Source organism: Pleurodeles waltl, chromosome 4_2, assembly GCF_031143425.1.
Source record: "Pleurodeles waltl isolate 20211129_DDA chromosome 4_2, aPleWal1.hap1.20221129, whole genome shotgun sequence".
Lineage (NCBI taxonomy): Eukaryota > Metazoa > Chordata > Amphibia > Caudata > Salamandridae > Pleurodeles > Pleurodeles waltl.
The window spans coordinates 838,145,146-838,163,600 of record NC_090443.1 but is presented as its reverse complement, the minus strand read 5'-3'; the positions used below and the strand labels follow the sequence as shown (position 1 = coordinate 838,163,600).

General features: G+C 43.1%; 1 protein-coding gene across 1 annotated transcript in view; it reads left to right on the top strand.

Moving 5' to 3' along the window:
- Positions 1 to 4,319: 4,319 nt before the first annotated feature.
- Positions 4,320 to 18,455, top strand: part of HOOK1 (hook microtubule tethering protein 1) — a 921,358-nt gene continuing 907,222 nt past the window's right edge. The window contains exon 1 of the mRNA XM_069232567.1: positions 4,320 to 4,532. Within this exon, the coding sequence (XP_069088668.1) occupies positions 4,488 to 4,532 (45 nt within the window). The 5' untranslated portion in view covers positions 4,320 to 4,487. The remainder of the gene's footprint in view (positions 4,533 to 18,455) is intronic.

Here is an 18,455-nt window from a genome sequence, read left to right as displayed (position 1 = left end):
TGCCTGCACCAGGGGAGGTGCATGCTTGTGCCATAGGGGCACCAAAGGGTGAGCACTTCACTTGTGCTCAGTGAGAGGTTGTCAGCGGGTCCCTCTTCACTTTTTCTAAGTCAGGAAGGGGAGGCCACAGGGACATGGGGCACTTTCTTGCACCTGGGCAGCCAACAATGAAGCGCTCTTAGCAAGGGATAAATTGCTATAATCATAGAGTAAGGTGCTTCCTTGTGCACTGTTGCCCCTGAAGTGCTCTCCACACACTCCACGAGGCAAGGGGCACTCCACTTGTGCCTAGCAGAAGGAAACAACACTAAGGCCACTGAAATGCAGGGGGAGCACATCCCTCAGCCCCTGAAAATCACTGGGGGAACACCGGGCCCAGGGAAAGCAACAGGCCAGCTCACCACGGTCCTTGCAGAATAAGTATCAGTCTCTCTGGTGCTTAGCAGACCCCAGGTCAATACACCACAAGTCAGTCCAGTGGCGGTTCCTTGCAGCGTCACAGCCCCCCCACAGCAGCATCTGGTTCCAAGTCCATCAGTGTCTAACAAATGTGGGGGGCAAACCCCTGTACTTATACTTATACTTAGACCCGAGATCCAGTCACAGAGCTCAGCTTCCACAAAGGTGGGGAGGGGTTTCCAATTAGTTCTAACCAGTTCCAGGAATGTCCCCTTCTCCTCCAACACTGGCTACAGACATCAGTAGGGGGTAAACGACCCCTTTGTGTGAGGACAGGACACAGCCTTTACAGATGCAGGTGTGCCCCACCTCTACCTCTTCCAGCCCACGAAGACCACTCAGTATGGAGATTTACTCTTGCTACACCTCCACCCTCCCTGTGTACTGGCTGTCTGAAAAGTATGCACAAAGCCCAGCTGTCACTCTACCCCAGACGTGGATAGGAGTCAAGCTGCAAAGGCACCAGAGTTATAAGCAACGAGAAATGCTCACTTTCTAAAACTGACATTTCTACAAGGGCAATAAAAAATCCACCTACACCAGTAAGCAGCATTTCTCACTACCATTGCATCCATACCATACATGCTCACGCCACCTCTCATAGATCAGACAATACCACTTAGCCATATGAAGGGCATTTCCAATGCAATCCTATTAGAGAGGCAGCACTCACAGCAGTGAGAAACCAAATGGGCTGTTTGTCACTACTAGGGCAGGCCACACAACAAGGCATATGTTCTACCTCATCCCTACACAACACCCTGCCCCTAGGGCTAGGTAGGGCCTACCTTAGGGGTGAAATATGTAGCAAAAGGGGAGTTTGAGGCCTGGCAAGTCATTTTAGATGCCAGGTCCTTGTGGCAGTAATCTGTGCACACAGGCCCTGCAGGTTCAGGTCTGAGATGGGTTTGAAAGGCTACTTCTGTGGGTTGCGCAAGCGGAGCTGCAGGACCACTTGTAGCATTTAATTTACAGGCTCTGGGAATAAGGGATACCACTGTACAAGGGACTTACAGGTAGATTAAATGTGCTCATCAGGAGTAAGCCAATTATACCAAGTTTAGAAGGGAGAGCACATGCACTTTGTCAGTGATCAGCAGTGATAAAGTGCTCAGAGTCCTAAAGCCAACAAAAAGAGGGTCAGAAAAATATGAAGAAGGCAAAACGTTTGCGGATGATCCTGCAAAAAGAGCCAGGTCCAACAGTGACATTCTTCTTCTTCAAGGAACAAGAATTGGACTAAATGTGGCTGTGGCATGCACAATTTCTGGGTTATTAATGCCACGTGCACTTTCCAGTCGGCCCCCTCAAGGTTTGTTGCGGCACTGCCAACAAAAAGATAAACTGTTTCCCAAAATTAATATCAAAGAAAGATGGTATCGCTTGTAAAGGTTTCTCCCACTCTGTGAACGGCAGATGGGTTATAGCCAAACTAGAGCAGTTTCAATGCTTATGCTCACCGTATGTGCCCAAAAAGATGACCCATAATTCTGGCTGTATCTAAACAAAGCTATTACCGTTCTGCCTGATAACTTAGGTATAACCTTAGCAGGCAGTTCCAACCTTCCTTTTGATGTAGCCACAGACATGATTTCTTCTTGCACCTACCGACCAAATAGATCACATAAGCAAATAAACTAACTTGGTAAAATACATTACCTGGATGACCCTTGTCATCTTCACTATCCAACTGGTAGCAAATCAAGAATAGGCTACCTGCAAACAAACAGCTGGCTGATGGTGAGGGCAACCACCCCGAAGATAGAGCAAATACTAATTTCCAATCACGCTAGCATTTCTCTAGAACTAAATATCACTAACCAAATACTAATAACCACTGATAAAATCTGGAGAATATGCCGAATAAATGAGAGTATAATTCGTGACTCAGACACAAGGATGCCTATTATCTCCCCAATCAAACAGCAATACTACATACAGAATAGATTTGATCACCTGTCCCCTTGAATTCCTATGGGATGCAAAGGAGGCCACCAAAAGAGGAGTGAATATTGCCAGCATCCCCAGGAAAAATATGAATATGAATTCTAAAGTCAACTCCTTAGAAATCGTTTAGACTAGAATACAGCCCAATCTGAGGATAAATCGATCCTTCATAAATGTAAACCACTCAAGTACAAATTTAACAAAATACTCAGCAAAAGAGTACATAAATTGGTAAATGACTCGAAATTCAGAAATATAGACTAAAGCACTGAAGCTATTAGCTGACTATCTTAAAACTAAAAACAAGAAAACACACCTTGGAGCAATGTCAGACAAATCCGGACACATACACACACACACGCACACACACAAACACACACAGAGTTAAAAACACCCTGAAAATATTTCACACTTTCTGTTCTAAACTCTATAATCCCAATAGAGAACTCAGAAGACTGTCAGGACAAATTAAAACTCCCTTCTCTGATAGATGAAGGAAACACCCTATTAAATAGATTCACAAAATAAAATAATCTGAGTCTTACTAACCCTACATAAAATGCACATCTTGGATCTACATGTTACACATTCCGCTTTGCACTTGACACAATGACCACTTTTGGTACTTTTTGAGCAGTGCTTTAAATGGGCCAGTACTGTCCGGTACTGAGTACTGGCACTTTTTTATGTTTAGAGGGAGAGTACCTGCATTTCTCAAGAAAAACGTAATACTTTTCGTTGGAGAGTACAGCACTCCTCAGAAACAAGCAGGGACTTTGCGAGAGTACCTGCACTTTATTGTTCCATTTCAAGCACTGTCTGTGAGTCAAAAACGGTGATTGGACAAAGCATAGAACTCTCCCAGGACTGCACTAAACAAAAGTTATTTTACTGCTAATATAATCCTCTCAAAATTGCTGGGCACACAAAGATCTCTGCAGCAGGTGTTTTAACCCTGATAGATTTTTTTTAAATGCATCGATCGATCGCTTAAGTAGATAGAACAAATTTACTGTCTCTGTCATTGTTGCCAATTTTTTTTTAGCAGTTTTTTTTTTTAATGTCTAAATTGACTGTCACCCTATGCTTTTCAAGCTCTGTCCCTTGTGTCTCCACCCCTTTCCTATGCCACACCTTGACCTAATTTATGGGTTCCAAAGTAATTGTTCCAATTTCGCACTGACTAAATTCAATAGAGAGTTCTGAAATTAAAAATAAAATACCTTGTTGATTTATTAAACCGGTGTGGCCTTATTTCGGTTTGATCCACCAATGAAAATCTCCCGTTCATTTGAAGTTAATTAGGGAATTAAAAATTTCACTGATTCTCTTGCCCTAGTCCTGGAGAGTTGAAGTGTATGCTACCGCTAAGCAGCAACTTACATCCTTCAAAACATATTTGGAAATTGTACTGCAAACTGAACTACTTCGCGTCATTTTTTTTCTTGGAATAGTAAAATACAGAGCGGTTCCAAATGTCGCCAATGCGCACTTGGCGTGAAAAACAAAATACCACAGTTCCCCGATGTTGAGGAGATACTAGCTCTAGTCCGCTTCCCATTCATCTCTATGTTTTCACGCAGAAGCTACCAGCCGCAAACTCGGTCGCCATCCCTTTACGGTTCTTTAAAGTGTCTGCTACGGGTGTACGCTGCTGACCCGAGCTCCGAGAAGCCCAGCTCCAAGATCAAAGTCCCACAACAACCACCAGGTCTGCCCATGCACCTGCCAGTACCAGTCCCTCCCTCACCCACCCTCGCCTCCAATCACATAGTGTCCCACAGGAGCGGCTATGACAGAGGGTCACAGTTCCTCTTTTGATTGGTTAACGTTGTTTGTCAGTCATGAATTACCGCGTCTGTGAACGGTCAGTGTGACTGCCTATCAAAGCTTCAATGAGGGGGCGGGCCGATGTCAAAAATAATACTATCCCTGTGTTTAACGACGTACGTCGTGCTTTTGTCTTGTAACGTGACTGTGCAGGTGCCGGGGCTGTTACGAAACTTCACTAGCCGCGAAGTGAAAGTATACCTCCCAGGGGGGCCTCCGCTGCCGAGAGAGCGCAGAGAGCCGCGAGGGCCATGGAGGCCAAGGACACCGAGCTCTGCGAGAGCCTCATCCTGTGGGTGAGTGACGGGACGGGCAGAGAGCGCTGTGTTGAGGTTGGGGCTCTGTGTGGTCAGACGGGTAGAGGAAAAGGGGTACTTCTGCTGTTGTAAGACTTTACCGGGCTGCCAGGTACTGCCCAGTCTCCAGCTCCCGTGTACAACTGCTGTCATTAGAAGCTCCACCAGGCATACCTGCGGGACAGTCCTAGCACCTGCCCCAACCCCCAGCCGCGGCGCTGCAGGCCGGTAATACGAGCACAGAGCCCTTCCACTGACATGTAATCCATTGGAAGAGGAGTACGGGACCGGGAAGCACTTCATGGCGGAGCAGTATTTGTATCGTACTGGTATTACAGAACACCGTAGGGGTGCGCGCCGTGCCATCTAACAAGGAAATAAGTTAATACTGGAGCAGCTGCACACCAGTGCTGAACGTCTTAACGGGGTCACATCATCGTAAGCTAATAGGGGCATCACGCAGGTTATTGCCCACACACATTATTATTTCTTATCTGTATGTGTTTATTCGGAAAGAAAAACATGTTGGAAAGAAATTATGTATATGCCACATAACATCAGGTAAGGGCGCAAAACATTTTACAAAGGCAGTTTGTAATTAACTGACGCTCGGAGCTTCTGTTAGCGGCACGCATTATAGTATTTTAGAGGGCCCCTAAATTTCTGATGCACAAGTGCTTACATAGTACATAGTCACAAAACGTCTCACTGAAGCACAGACACGCCACTTTTAAAAGATACACAATGCCATATTGGTAAAAAAAATACCCTGCAGTTTTACTTGGGTCTGTTACAGGTGCAAGGATCAAATATGTAGCCCCTCACACGCAAGCATGCCATCTTACCTGTCACCTGCATAGCATCATGAAGACTGCAGAACCTTTAACAACGGAGCTCACGTGAGACCTTATTGGGACTCAGAACATTTTAGAAGGGTGCAAGTCTCTTGTAGCATCTTGCAAGGGCACAGAATGCCCCACGGGGGCACGTACTTCGCGTCTTGCCGATATGCATAACATCTTACGGAACACAAACATTCCGTATTAAAAAAAAACAGAGCATGGCATGCAGATGTGCACAAAATGTTAACCTACATGGGAACTGATCCTCTTTAGTGGCCCATAAATTACATTTAATAGGAGAGCATTTCCCACAGAGCAGGGGACATAGCATTTGATAGGTGACCATGGTATTTTAAAGGGAGACACATTTTGCATTTTATCTGGGCACACGTTTCCAACACGAACATGCATATCATCCTACAGTAGATTAGAGCATGTTAAAAATAGGTCATATACTTGCTGCCCTACAAGGTTACAGACTATCTTAAAGGGACACATACAAAGCATTTTTTTGGGATCCGGAACCAACAACCTGTACACTTGTAGCCTCTAATAGGAGCACTAAACATCTTATTGGCGCACATATTTGCCTTTTAAGCTCAGAACCTGGACCGATATTGGGTGAAGAGGCATTTTGAAGGAACCCATTGTTTTTTACAGAACAAACCAATATGCAATCAAAGCATTTTCCTCGGCCAAGAGGATGAGTGCCAGATGTTACTATAAAGTTCAGTGTTTCTCAGTTTTGATCCTCTCATTTAAAATGTGCAGCTGTCTCTTTAACTGTGGACTGTAATCGCTTGCCTTCTTCTTACGTAGCCGGTCTCCCATTGGGGTGCTCTTTTCGCCCCGTGGATGAAGTACAGTGCATACTGTGGCAAAGCAGATGTCTTTCTTGTTTTCTTGCCATTTTTTGAGGCAAGGTTCTCATAATTTGCCTTAGCACACCCACCCGAACGAGTCTTTCTTTATCTGTTCATCTGATTGTTTACATTTCCTCTTGTGTTTATGTTGTTTAACATTGAAGGTCATATTGAAGGAATTCAGAGAGGGTCTAAGTAAAATATTGAACTAGTAACACTTTATTCTCTACTTTAAAATCCAGAGAATGATTTTACCTTTAGGTGTCTATACCTACATTTCATATTTAAAACTTGTGAATTTTGCTTTAATACATAATGAATTGCAAGTAGTAATGTAATCTAGGGAGCAGGGAACAGTCCTGGGAGTCCGAATTTTGAGCACAGGCATTTTCACGTTTCCAAGTTTGATCACAGTTCACCAATATTCCAAGAATTCCAACCGCTGCCCAATAGAACAGTGCCTCCTATGTAAACGCCAAACAGTAATTTACTAAGCAATCCACATTGTACTGCTTATGTGTATGTCTTAAACAACATATAGAATTCAAGAGCTAATGAACTCAGTTCGTTAGTTCCCAGAGAGAAAAGTTAAAGGCCAAACAGGAAGCTTTCCGCTGTGGTCTCACCTTGTTTATTCAAACAGCCGCGGCCCTTCCATTCACAACACATCTTTTACTCTAATCAAAGAAGCTGAAAGGCGTTCTCAACGATCCTTACACCCACTGAGACCCTCTTTGCGTTCTTCGACCCTGTCATTTTAGGTACTGTCCTGATTGTTTATGCCGTTATCCCTATGTAAAGTATCAGCCACTGGCTATAGAGTGTGAGATAGAAAACTTCGAGTTGCTAAACAAATGATATGCAATACGAATGTTGTTGTATACTTTGTACTGCGTGTGTTTACATCATCGATATCACAAGTTGGTACTTCAGAAGAAGTAGAATAAGCTTTTATTTCAGAGTTGTTGTAGTAGTGATAGCGGTAGCAGTCATTGTACTCAGTAATCCATCTGATTTCAGTGTCATGCATTTTTAGCACGGCACAGGCATTGTGAGTTGCATGAGAGGCCTTGAAGTTTAAACATGGAAATACATCCTGAAGTTAAGATAACCTTAGAGTATGTTAACACTTTTCCCACTGAAGTCACGCACTTAAAATATGTTAGTGTGTTTTTGCTTTTTATGACTGCAACTAAAACTTAGGCAAATTGCCACAAATATTGACCACATCCTCCTATTTTACTTTTGCAATGTTATGTTATACTTTATTGCTCGATTAATAAAAACCGTTGCAATACAATAAAGATAAAAATGCCAATTTCAGACAACAATTTAAACAATTATCATACAAAACCTAAAATCTTCAAACAGTATTGGAACAATAGTCAAAGCTAATTATGGTCGTTGGAAGGCCAACCTGACCAGATTCATAATAGTCATTAATGGAACTGCATGTTCAGAGAGAAAACGATTTATCTGCAGTATCGAAAGAAAGCAGAATTCTTGAAAAACATGACAGTGTGTGGCACAACAAATACAGGTTATCAATCTCGACTCTCTGAATGTTTGACCAACAGACTCTATGCATTGTTTAGCAATGTTAGGTAGTCACATCGAAGAGGAAGTAGGTAATTACCTGGACGGGTTTAGAAAACTATTTTCCTACGGAGATGATAAGCCATTTTAGCTGTCATTTACGAATTATCAACGCTCAACTTATAAAACAGTTGGCCCTGATTAACCTTGGTCACTTTCTTGTGGAACTGTTGTAAGAGCTTCACTCCCCTGCAACAGAATGGAATTGACCCACCCTTGAGCCAAGTTATTAACCCAGTCTGCAGGAGAGAATGTTATGGGTTAAGAACTACTCTTTTAGTAGCTTTCTTCTTTCCTGACCCAGTGTGGAAAAAACATCCAGCAAGGATTATTGGCTGTAGCCACATAGGTTGCAGAGTTGATCAGGAAGCTGATCTTTCCAGGAAAGATAAGCATCTTTGGTGTCAAAGAACTCCTTTTCATATAGCAAGAACTGATGTTTTAATTTAGTGGAAAAATGTTTTGCTAAATATCCTTGTGGGGACAAAGTTGAGAAAAAAAAAAAAACTGCCCAGGCGTGCCGTCTTTTGGCCAACAAGGCCTTATCTATGAGTAGTGATAATAAGCGAACAGAGCTGTTAACTACTCTATTAAATGCAGGCTTGCCCATGTCATGATTCCTTGTTTCTCCATGCCCAAACATTGTATGACTTGGTTTAAGCAGCTGTCCCTAGTTCTTTTTCTGTTGTTGTTTTGGTGCACCTGTACTTCTTGCCAACAGGAATAGGTTATGAAGGTGTTCTCTGCGGACCATAGTCTCAGGATGCTTTGAGAAAAGCTTGCTTTCACTAAAAGACCTGATTTCTTAGGGCCATCTCCAGTCTGACCTGGGCCAGGGAGGCACTTTTCAAAATGTTAAAAACAGTACTGTATGATTTTACTTGGCTGGTGTTTAGAATCGAGATCTCCCGGCCCTGTAGAACTTCCGTCCCATAGGAAATAGCTGGAAGCACCTCGGCGGACATGACTTATAATAGATGAGAGAGATTTGGGCAATCCAACTTCTTCTTAAGAAGCTTGAAGCTGTATATTAGTGGGTGAATCTTCGCCTTAATCGAGACCAAGTGGTGCTTACATTTCTGTCAGGGTTCCAGTGGAACTCCTAGGTATGTGTATGACTGCACCATCTCAACTTTTTTCCCTCCCAGGAACCAATTGAATGATTTATAATTTGCTCCAAGGAGGCGCAGCAGTTTTGTTTTGGCCAAGTTTATTTCTAGGCCTTGCTGATCCATAAAGGTTTTAAGTGCTGTGAGGCTCTATTGTAGGCCCCTTGGAGTATGACTCAATAATAGGATGTCATCAGCTTATTGGAGGCACCTGACTTTCTCTAAGCCTAAGGATGGAGAAAAGCTGTTTGCTTGTGCTAGTGCACCGTCAAGTTCCGCCAGGTATAAACAGTAACGCAGCCAAAGCACCTTGCTTTAGGCCGATCTCTATAGGTATTTTTTTTGTTAGTCTGGTGTCGTCTCTATAGGTATTTTTTTTGTTAGTCTGGTGTCGTCTCCGATTTGAACCTGAACCCAGATGTCTGTGTAAATATCGATTATGGCGCTTAGCAAGTTGTCAGGGTTCCCCCATTTGGCCTTCTTGGACCAGAGCCTTCCCCTTGGGACCCGGTCAATGGCTGACTTAAGATCAATGAAGTAAGCATAAAGGTTCAACTTCCTATGTCTGGTTTTAATTAACTGTGCAAATAAAGTTGGTATTTATTTTGTATGTAAGCAGATGGAAGGGGGATATAAATTCATTGTGCAGTGCCCATGGAGAAATATCGTTAGCAAGATGTAGTAGGTTTTGTTAGATGTGATAGGTACCCAAGAGACTACTGTGCAGGGGGGCTTCCCTGTGTCACGCACCCAACGCCCAAAGGGCTACATACATGAATTGGGAAAGGCTCGTGGCCCAGTGTTTACCTAGCAACCAGTAAGTATGCGTCAACGCCCTGGGCTTGTCAGGCCCTGCTGCATGGCTGCCGTCAGTCATCTGAAACAATCTGTTAGCAGCAGTAGACAGCAGTGCAGCAAATAAGCAAGGGCAAAGCTGGAAACTCTAAAGGGCCTTTGTGGAGGGTGGAGGTGATACACATGTGAACTCGATGGAGCGGAGGGGGCATCAGCCATGCAGGTCTATAATTTAAGGTTCCCCCTGTGAGTGGTCTGCAGAAGTCCTTGCCTGAAAATGTCACACAGTGGCATGGCAGAAGGAGGCAATATGGCGAGGATGTGCCATTACTGCCATTACATAGCCTTTGGAGCATAGAAAAACAAGTTCCAGTCTCGTGGTCGGTTCAACATTCTCCCCCGTGTCTAAAAATATAATGAATGTAACCTTGCGTAATGTAACGGGCTCATAGAAAGCGCTCCAATACCTTCTGGTCGATTTCGCCAGAAGTCTTTTGTTCAGGTTACTTATTTTTTTATAGTTGTTTTACCTGTCGTCGAAAAAGGCCTGGGTATCTGAAGTGACGGGGTGTACCCATGAATCCCAGCGACCTCTCTGGGTTGACCACTTGTCCCACCATTAGCCCGTTACATCTGCCATTCGCTACTGAGGGGCCGAGAAAAGTATTACGTGGAAACCAACTAAAGTGAACAGTGTTCAGAAGTGCCGGTTTTCATTCTATTATGTCACTTCCATAGCGCCTTACACTAGCGATACCAGGGTCGGTGCCAAGGGGACAAAAGAGCAAGACAAGTCAGCGGCTCCTACCCGGAACCCCAAATTGACGTTTCGCTGGTGGCCACTCACACAGTGAACCTTACTGAGTGTCACTCGAGCGCGGGGATGAAGCGTGAGAATATACTGCATGTTTTGTTTATCTAGAGGTTTTTTGTGGTAGGGCCGTAAATACCACAAAAAGGAGCAGTGTGAACAGTGAATTCCGATATTGAAGAGCCCAGTGTAGGTGTACGCGGGTATCTCCGTGTTTCTACCGTTTGCTCCTTTTTTGTTTCATTTTTCACACAGTAGTTTTTGCCGTGTTTATTCTTTATCACCTGCTCGTTTTGTAAAGTGGTATTTTGTGACTTCACATACTGATCTGCATGCATTCTTCTGTGGACATTTCAAAAGCGATAGAACTCCGGTGCGAGGACCCCACGCTTGTGGGAATGTGCAGCACACCATCACTGATAATGCTCGAGCAATCATGATTTTATTGCTTGTCTTTGGCTGAGGCACGTGTTTGTATGAAGAAGCTTGTAACAGAAGCACCGAAGCCCCGCGCAGCGGGTCACAGTCCTTTACTGATTACCAGAAGAGCCAAGCCAAGGGCATGTCAGCTCTCATCATGGCAATTCTCACATCTCCGGTTCTCAAGTGCTAAACCACATTAGTTGTGACGAGTTAATTACTTGGAGGCCAGAGATGTCGGACATTTTGTGTCTCCGTTTCTCAGGGCCAGGTGTCTCAAAACGAACTGTTGTTGTTTTACGAGTTTTCATCTTTGAAGCACATGTTCTTTTTCTGTTGTTTTTGTTCGTTGTAAATATGTGAATCCCTACCAGCCACTGCAGTACGAGTGAAGCGCAGCTCCGAACCTCACCCACGACACCCAAACTCTTCCCACACAGGCCACTCCATAAATCCGCACACTACCACCAATGCGCAGGAGCTTTGGGGCCTGGTCAGGGGTGTGAGGCTCTAGTCTAGACAAATGCTACAGTACAATTCAGTACAGTACCGTAAATACAGTACAGTCCTGGCGTGTACAAATCATTGACTGCCTCAAGAAGAGGCTAAGAAATATGTGGGCAGGTCGAGCAGTTTTGGTTTTCCTTCTTCCTCACTTGTAAGAACTTCAGAATGATGAAGGTCGGGCAGAAGTGTACGGCACCTGACATTGTCACCAAGAATGTAAAAAGAGTATGGGCCTGATTCTAACTTTGGAGGACGGTGTTAAACCGTCCCAAAAGTGGCGGATATACCACCTACCGTATTACGAGTTCCATAGGATATAATGGACTCGTAATACGGTAGGTGGTATATCCGCCACTTTTGGGACGGTTTAACACCGTCCTCCAAAGTTAGAATCAGGCCCTATGTCTCTTATCACTAAGCAGCTCAACCTCATTGCCAATTAAACTACCACACAATAAAAAAATAAAACAAATACGTCTTTAAACCCTGTCTTGAAGGATTCGTTGAGGGGTCTAATTTTATCTCTATGTGTGGATGTTTTTCTGCAATACAGTAAGTTACTAGGGACCAACACCTCTTCTACTTATAATATATTAATCGCAGTAAAGACTCCATACAGCCTTTTCTGGTTACGTAGTACCAGCGATTTTGATGTGAAACGAATTTCAAGTCTTGTTGTGGTCCGTGTCTGGGTGCAAGTGTAATCCCGACATTCAGGAGAACCAGGCAACGCTAGTGATAACACAGAGCATGTGCCGAGGTATAGTGTTGCAACCAATGCACTTCACTGTTTTTATCTGTAGTATTTTAATATTAACAGTTTCGAGAAAAGGGGCAGAACCTCATCGGGTGGCTAGCAGAACTATACAATATTCTAAAATAACCAGAATAATAAATACTGTTCAAAAGTCCTTCTGCTTTGTACAGCTTCGTTGAAGGCTCGAACTGGCTACCCCTTGTCTCTAGAGCTGCAGCAGTCAGCAGATCTGCAGAAATTATCACACAATTAATGTAAGAAACCCAGATGTCTACATCCTCTCCTAAAAACTATGAAGTTACACATATTGTTTTCTGGACATTTTTACCAATCCGAAAAAGTAATCAACTCCAATCAGTCACTTTTTAGTCTGCTGTTGATTTAGTTTCTTGCCCTTTATTCTGTTCCATCAATTTTCAATTGTCGCTACCTTCCACCTTGTAAACAGCTCTGTATGGACTTCTTCCCTGCAGGTAAATTTGTGAGAGTGACTATCAGGTCAGTAGTTACAGCGGAGTATATGTGTAAACTTTTGTGTGAGTATGGTATTGACTACGTCTTTGAACTTTTCAGGCGCTACCAAAATGGTGCATTTGGAGGTATAGTGCTAATTTTTTCAGTGCAGTTGGGTGCATAGTCTTTTGTGTGACTGAGGGCATAATATTGCAGCTTATTGGTTGAGAGGCTGTGAGTGAATAACATTGCATGTTTAAAATTAGGATGTTTTAGGAGCTAGATGTGTGAATAAAGTGCTGAGTGGGCGGGTCCCCTAGAGGAAGACTTCCCCCCCTACGTACCTTGTTATATGAGGGAAGGGAATGTTATCATCTGTTTGTATTTCTTGATGGTTTTAGAGGTATTTCACATAGTTTGTGCTACGTCAGAGGAAAAGCTACAGGGCAATGTACCTGCGCATACGTGCAAACAGGAGTTTGGGTCCTAGTTAGTTTTGTACTGTTTTGCTTTAGGTCCGCTCGTTTGTTTAGTCAGCTAAACTCAGCAAATAAAAATGAGAAGCACATTCTGATCTAGAGCATCAAAGGTCAAATGTGGTCTACGAATTATGTTTGTCCCCTGTACTATTTAATAGAGAACTTTCTTGTGAAAATTATCTGACGTCTTTGGTAGCCTTAATGTTAAGTACCAGAATGAACAGTGATGGTAGACATTTGTAGTTTTTTACGCTGGATAACAACAAAAGCTTGCGTATAGTATTATGCATTGCTTATCTTATCTGATATCTGAGTGGGCAGGGAACCATCTTTGTCGAAATGGCTCCAAAGCAGGAGATGATTGTGGAAAAGCTGATGTATGGACGCTTCTAGCTTATTCTTCTGACCTTTGGTCGAAGTTCCTAAACTACCAAAGCCCATTCAAATTCTTGGAGTATACTTTTACTCCGATAAATTATTGTTCCCCTGAAATAAGTTGGCTACCAAAAAAGTTAATTGTTGCTTTTCTCTTTCCTTTTGGTGAAAAGGATTGTCTTATGAGGTCTGTCGAACGGACCATATTTTAATACTCCAGTTCTTCGTCCCCAGGCATCCTTTTTAAATTTATGAGCAAATTTAAATGACTCAAAGCCATTTAATGAGGATGGCTTCCAGCCTAAAAGAGTTCTTCCACATCCACCCATCATATAAGGAGGCCCACTGCTCCACTGGCAGCAGAAAGTCTTGTTCACATTTTGTGAACGTTACCCCAAAATAACTAGATTTTTCCCAAACATCTTTAAAAAGCATTGTCTCACAGGACGCTTAGTTCTGGATTTCCTCTGTTTGAATATTTAATGCAAAGATGATAACAAAAATAGTATCCCAATACAAATCCACAGTAGGCAATTAATTCGCAGGGACGTAGCTTACTGAGTTTCGGGGAGGGGGTCAATTGCAAATTTCCCAACTAAATACAGTATGCCGAGGGGGGATGACCAAGATTTGGAATACACTGTTCCGATGACGAGGGACAGGTTCAATGATGATTTGCATTAGGTGTGCCTCTGTTTAAGTTCCTGTTGAAAAGTAACAAGTTAAAATAATTTAGTCTAACGAGGTTGACAACAAAAACCAACAAAGGCTTAGGAGACCTGACTCATGGCCCCCATACTCAACTCTGAAGCCAAGAATGCATTTATTTTGGTGGGGGCGGTGTCACTCCCCAAACACCCCTCCTGTGGCCCTGTTCATTCGACTGTGCCAAAGTCAAACAACTGGGGTACAGAAGCAAGCATGTGAAGCCCAGTGCCGCAACCTGACCTTCAAGTTTGTGAACGTTCTGGAGGCCCTCATGTTTTGTCAGGCCTTCTGCTAGCAATCTCCATTGAAGATAGACTCACAGAGTTATAAGGCTGCTCTACTGTCATGCATGTTTATTCCTGTAGGTACATCAGTTTTCTACAGGATCTCATCCACCAGCAGTGAAATTGCATTTCAAAGTCCGATTGTGCATTGCACAAACCCTCTCCGCATGATGCAGAGTGCATCTCCCCCATGATCATCGTTTTGGGTACAGACAGCTTTAGCTGTTTTCCACAACACATGTTAAGACAGTTCATAACGTCTCACCTACAGGGAGCCCATTCAGCAGTTGGCTTATTTGGGTGTGTCATGTTCACCCATTGGCTCTGTAGACCGTCGCCACATTTTGTAATCAGCTCACTGCAAGTTGTGGCTGTGAACATTTTTTGCCTTTACGGACAGCATCAGTTGATGATGGGTTAAAAAGTGCTATGCCTTTTTGTTTTATTTTTGCTGCTGATAGTATTAGGATCGCGATATTTTCTGAAGTGCAAAAAGCCTTTTCAGTGCTACATTGTTTTTAATACTCTGGACCATAATATTTTTGTTTGTTTGAATTGCTTCCATTTCAGTCGCGCTCTTGCCAAACACAGCCTGTAGCATGTTTTAGCTGCAGCACTTGTAGTGACCTCTCGTCTTATCTCCTGGACCGATTGGGGGCACAGCCTACACGGATCCCTACAAGTGTGTGTGTTAGTGTCGCAGCGTCAGCCAGCACTCCCGGCTGCCGCAGCTCCAAGGAGTCAGTGCACCTCTTCCTTCTGAGAGCCACATGCGTCCCGCCGAGATGGCCTCCCAGCCTAAGCATACCCTCACTGGGTATGTGTCATAAGTCGCTGGATATTAAAGTAGAGTAGCCCTGAGCCCGGCTGTTTCCACTCCTGAATAGTTTTTGTGGCCACTCCATGCTCCTGATACAATTTCGCAAGGTACGGGGAGTCTGTGCACCCAGAAGCTAACACCTCCATAGAGGGATAAACATTTCTGCCAGTGGAGTGAGGGACTGAGTACCTTCGTGGGTATAGGGACTGCTGTGACCCCCAGCTCCAGCTGGTGCCAAAGCTGGAACTGAATGATGCCTTGAATTCTAGTCAGTCACATCCTCCTCTCCTATCACGATGCAAGGTGAGGCCATTGCTCTTGCAGATCGTTGCCTCATTTGAGACAAACCACAGTGAACGGATTGCAAAGAATGCTTAATGCCTCGGCAGACTGTACCTTCCCATTTTAGTATACGGTGTCCCGTTTTGTTTGACATTTTGACTACGTCTCTTCTCTTGACACTAAAAGGTCGAGTGTGGGGGAAATTGTTGAGCCTAATGAGGTCTGTTCCATTCGAGCGTAATAGACCGAGGATAAATATGACATCCATTCGGGTAGCAGCTTTGATAATGACATTAATTTGGTAATTTAGTCACAGCAGAACTTTGCCTGACATCTTAAGTTATCACATTATTTGACATTGTATAATAATATACCCGTTCTTCGAGGGGTTGTGTTAAGATATGTACACTGTTTTCTTGTACAAATTGGATGGCTCAACGTGGGGTTTTCAGCATTTTCTGATTCTTTTACTTCTATAAATGCCTTCTAATTCACAGTTAAAAATTGCTTACGGTTTTTCTGGGGGAGCTGAATGAAGATTATTAGCACTGAAGATAGCTCACATTAAGTTCTTCTGTTATTTTGACCGTCTTCCCTGTGTATATATCCATAGAAATTATTGAAAAGCCTTTACTAAGCTTCATATGATCGCCGAACTATGAGATGGACACTATATGGAGAAATATTGTGTCAACTTTGGCATAGAACAGTAGAAACTCTTAAGCACATCTTGTTCTTGTACAAGTCTTTAATAAATACGAGATCAATATATATTCAGTAATTTTTAGAGGATGCCACTGTTAGTAAAAGCCATGGCAGTAAAATTTGTAGGATTATGAATGAAAGTAATAGAATGTCATTGGAATATTTCATTAAGTATATTGATAAAGTCTGCAATTGTATGATGAATTTATTCGCTTATTTATTATACATTTTTCTAAACTGAGCATAAAAAAATATTAAATGAAATAAAAGTACAGGGGAAGAAATCTCTATGTGTTACTGCTCATTATTCCAGGGGATATGTGTCCCCCTTTTAAATTAGGTTGTGCATTTCTTCTGGTGAAAGTATGAAACTTGGCAGAAAGTTTGTTAAAATTATAAATGTAAGTATTGTATTGTGGTTCCTGGTATATAGTACTTACTACGCCTGACGAGACGTTAGTGGTTAATCTAATGGTTATTGGTTGTTGGTTTTTGGGATTAGTCTTTTGTTTTCAAGGAAACCATCCGATGCATTTTCTTTGTGGTAGATTACATTAATAGGGATTTGGATTTAGTGGGTACTGTGTGAGTTAATGCAAATCTCAAGTGGGTTTAACAGTAAGTCTAGAGAAGATTAGGTATTCTTAGATTGCAGGGATGGAGTTTCAAAGAAAAAGGAGAGGTTGTGATCTGGGAAATGAGTTGTGGATATTTTGGAGAAGTACAATCATTGAGCTAGTCCGGGCAGATGCTGTTGAAGGGCATCCAGAGTTGGCGGTATATTACCTAAAGCCCTGTTTTTATGCAGGTAACTCAAGCCTGGCCTTACTCATACTTGATTCTTGGCTGCAGCGGTCATACAGAAGGACGACAAATGTTTCAATTGAACCCTTAACTACTACAGTCACTTCTAATGTGGGCGAGCTGGCTAGGGTAAAGAGGGAATGCTCGACCTGTCATCTATTGGCATCATTTCCCTGTCATTTTGACGTCTGATCTCCTGTTTTGATCCTGTGTTGGACTTCGTTTTTGCTGGCTTTAGGGCTTTGAGCACTTTACCACTGCTGAGCCAGTGATAAAGTGCTGGTGCTGTCTGTCTAAATTGGATTGGTAATTGGTTCATCTGTAATTGGCACATTTGAATTACTAGTAATTCCCTAGTAAAGTGTACTAGAGGTGTTCAGGGCCTGTAAATCAAATGCTACTAGTGGGTCTGCAGCACTGATTGTGCCACCCACACTAGTAGCCCTGTAAACAAGTCTCAGGCCTGCCACTGCAGTGTCCATGTGGGCATTTTGGAAGTGCCAGCCCAACCTGGCAAGTGTACACACTTGTCTGGACTAAACCTTCCCTTTTACTACATGTATATCTCCCTAAGGTGTGCAATAGGCAGCCCCATGGGCAAGGTGCAGTGTATTTAGAAGGTAGGACATGTACTGGTGTGTTTTACATATCCTGATGGTGAAATACTACTAAATTCGTTTTTCACTATTGAAAGGCCTATATCTCCCATAGGTTAACATGGGAATTACCTTGAAATATCTTTTAAGTGTAATTTCCCATTTGGAGCAGATAGACATATGGAGTTTGGGGTCTCTGAACACACAAGTTAAAATATATATTGTTTGGTGAACTTGTTTTTTACATTGTATGTTTGTAAATGCCACTTTTAGAAAGTTGGCATTTTCTTGCTTAACCATTTTGTGCCTCTGTCTGACTGTGGAATACACATCTGAGTCAGGATGACAGTTGGGCTGTTTGTGAATTCACTCTAGACAGTCACACAAAGGAGCTGAGGTGTGTCCTACATATCCAGGTGGGCCTTCCTGGGCTAGAGTGGAGGGAGGAGCTGAAACTTGCACCTGAATAGGGCTGTGCTTGTCCTTACACAAATCATTCTCCAACCCTCTGGAATGTGTATAGGTCCAGAGCAGGAAAGGCAGGGTCTTGTGCACTACAAAGACTTTCCTTTGAAGTTTGCCCACTTCGAAGGAAGAAATGAGTATAAGTAGTGGGCCTCTGAGACCACAACTTTAGAACTGTTCTGGAGTGAGGACATTCTGCCAGAAAGAAGAGCTGGAAGCTGTAGGAAGAACTGCCACTCTGCCTGTTGCTTT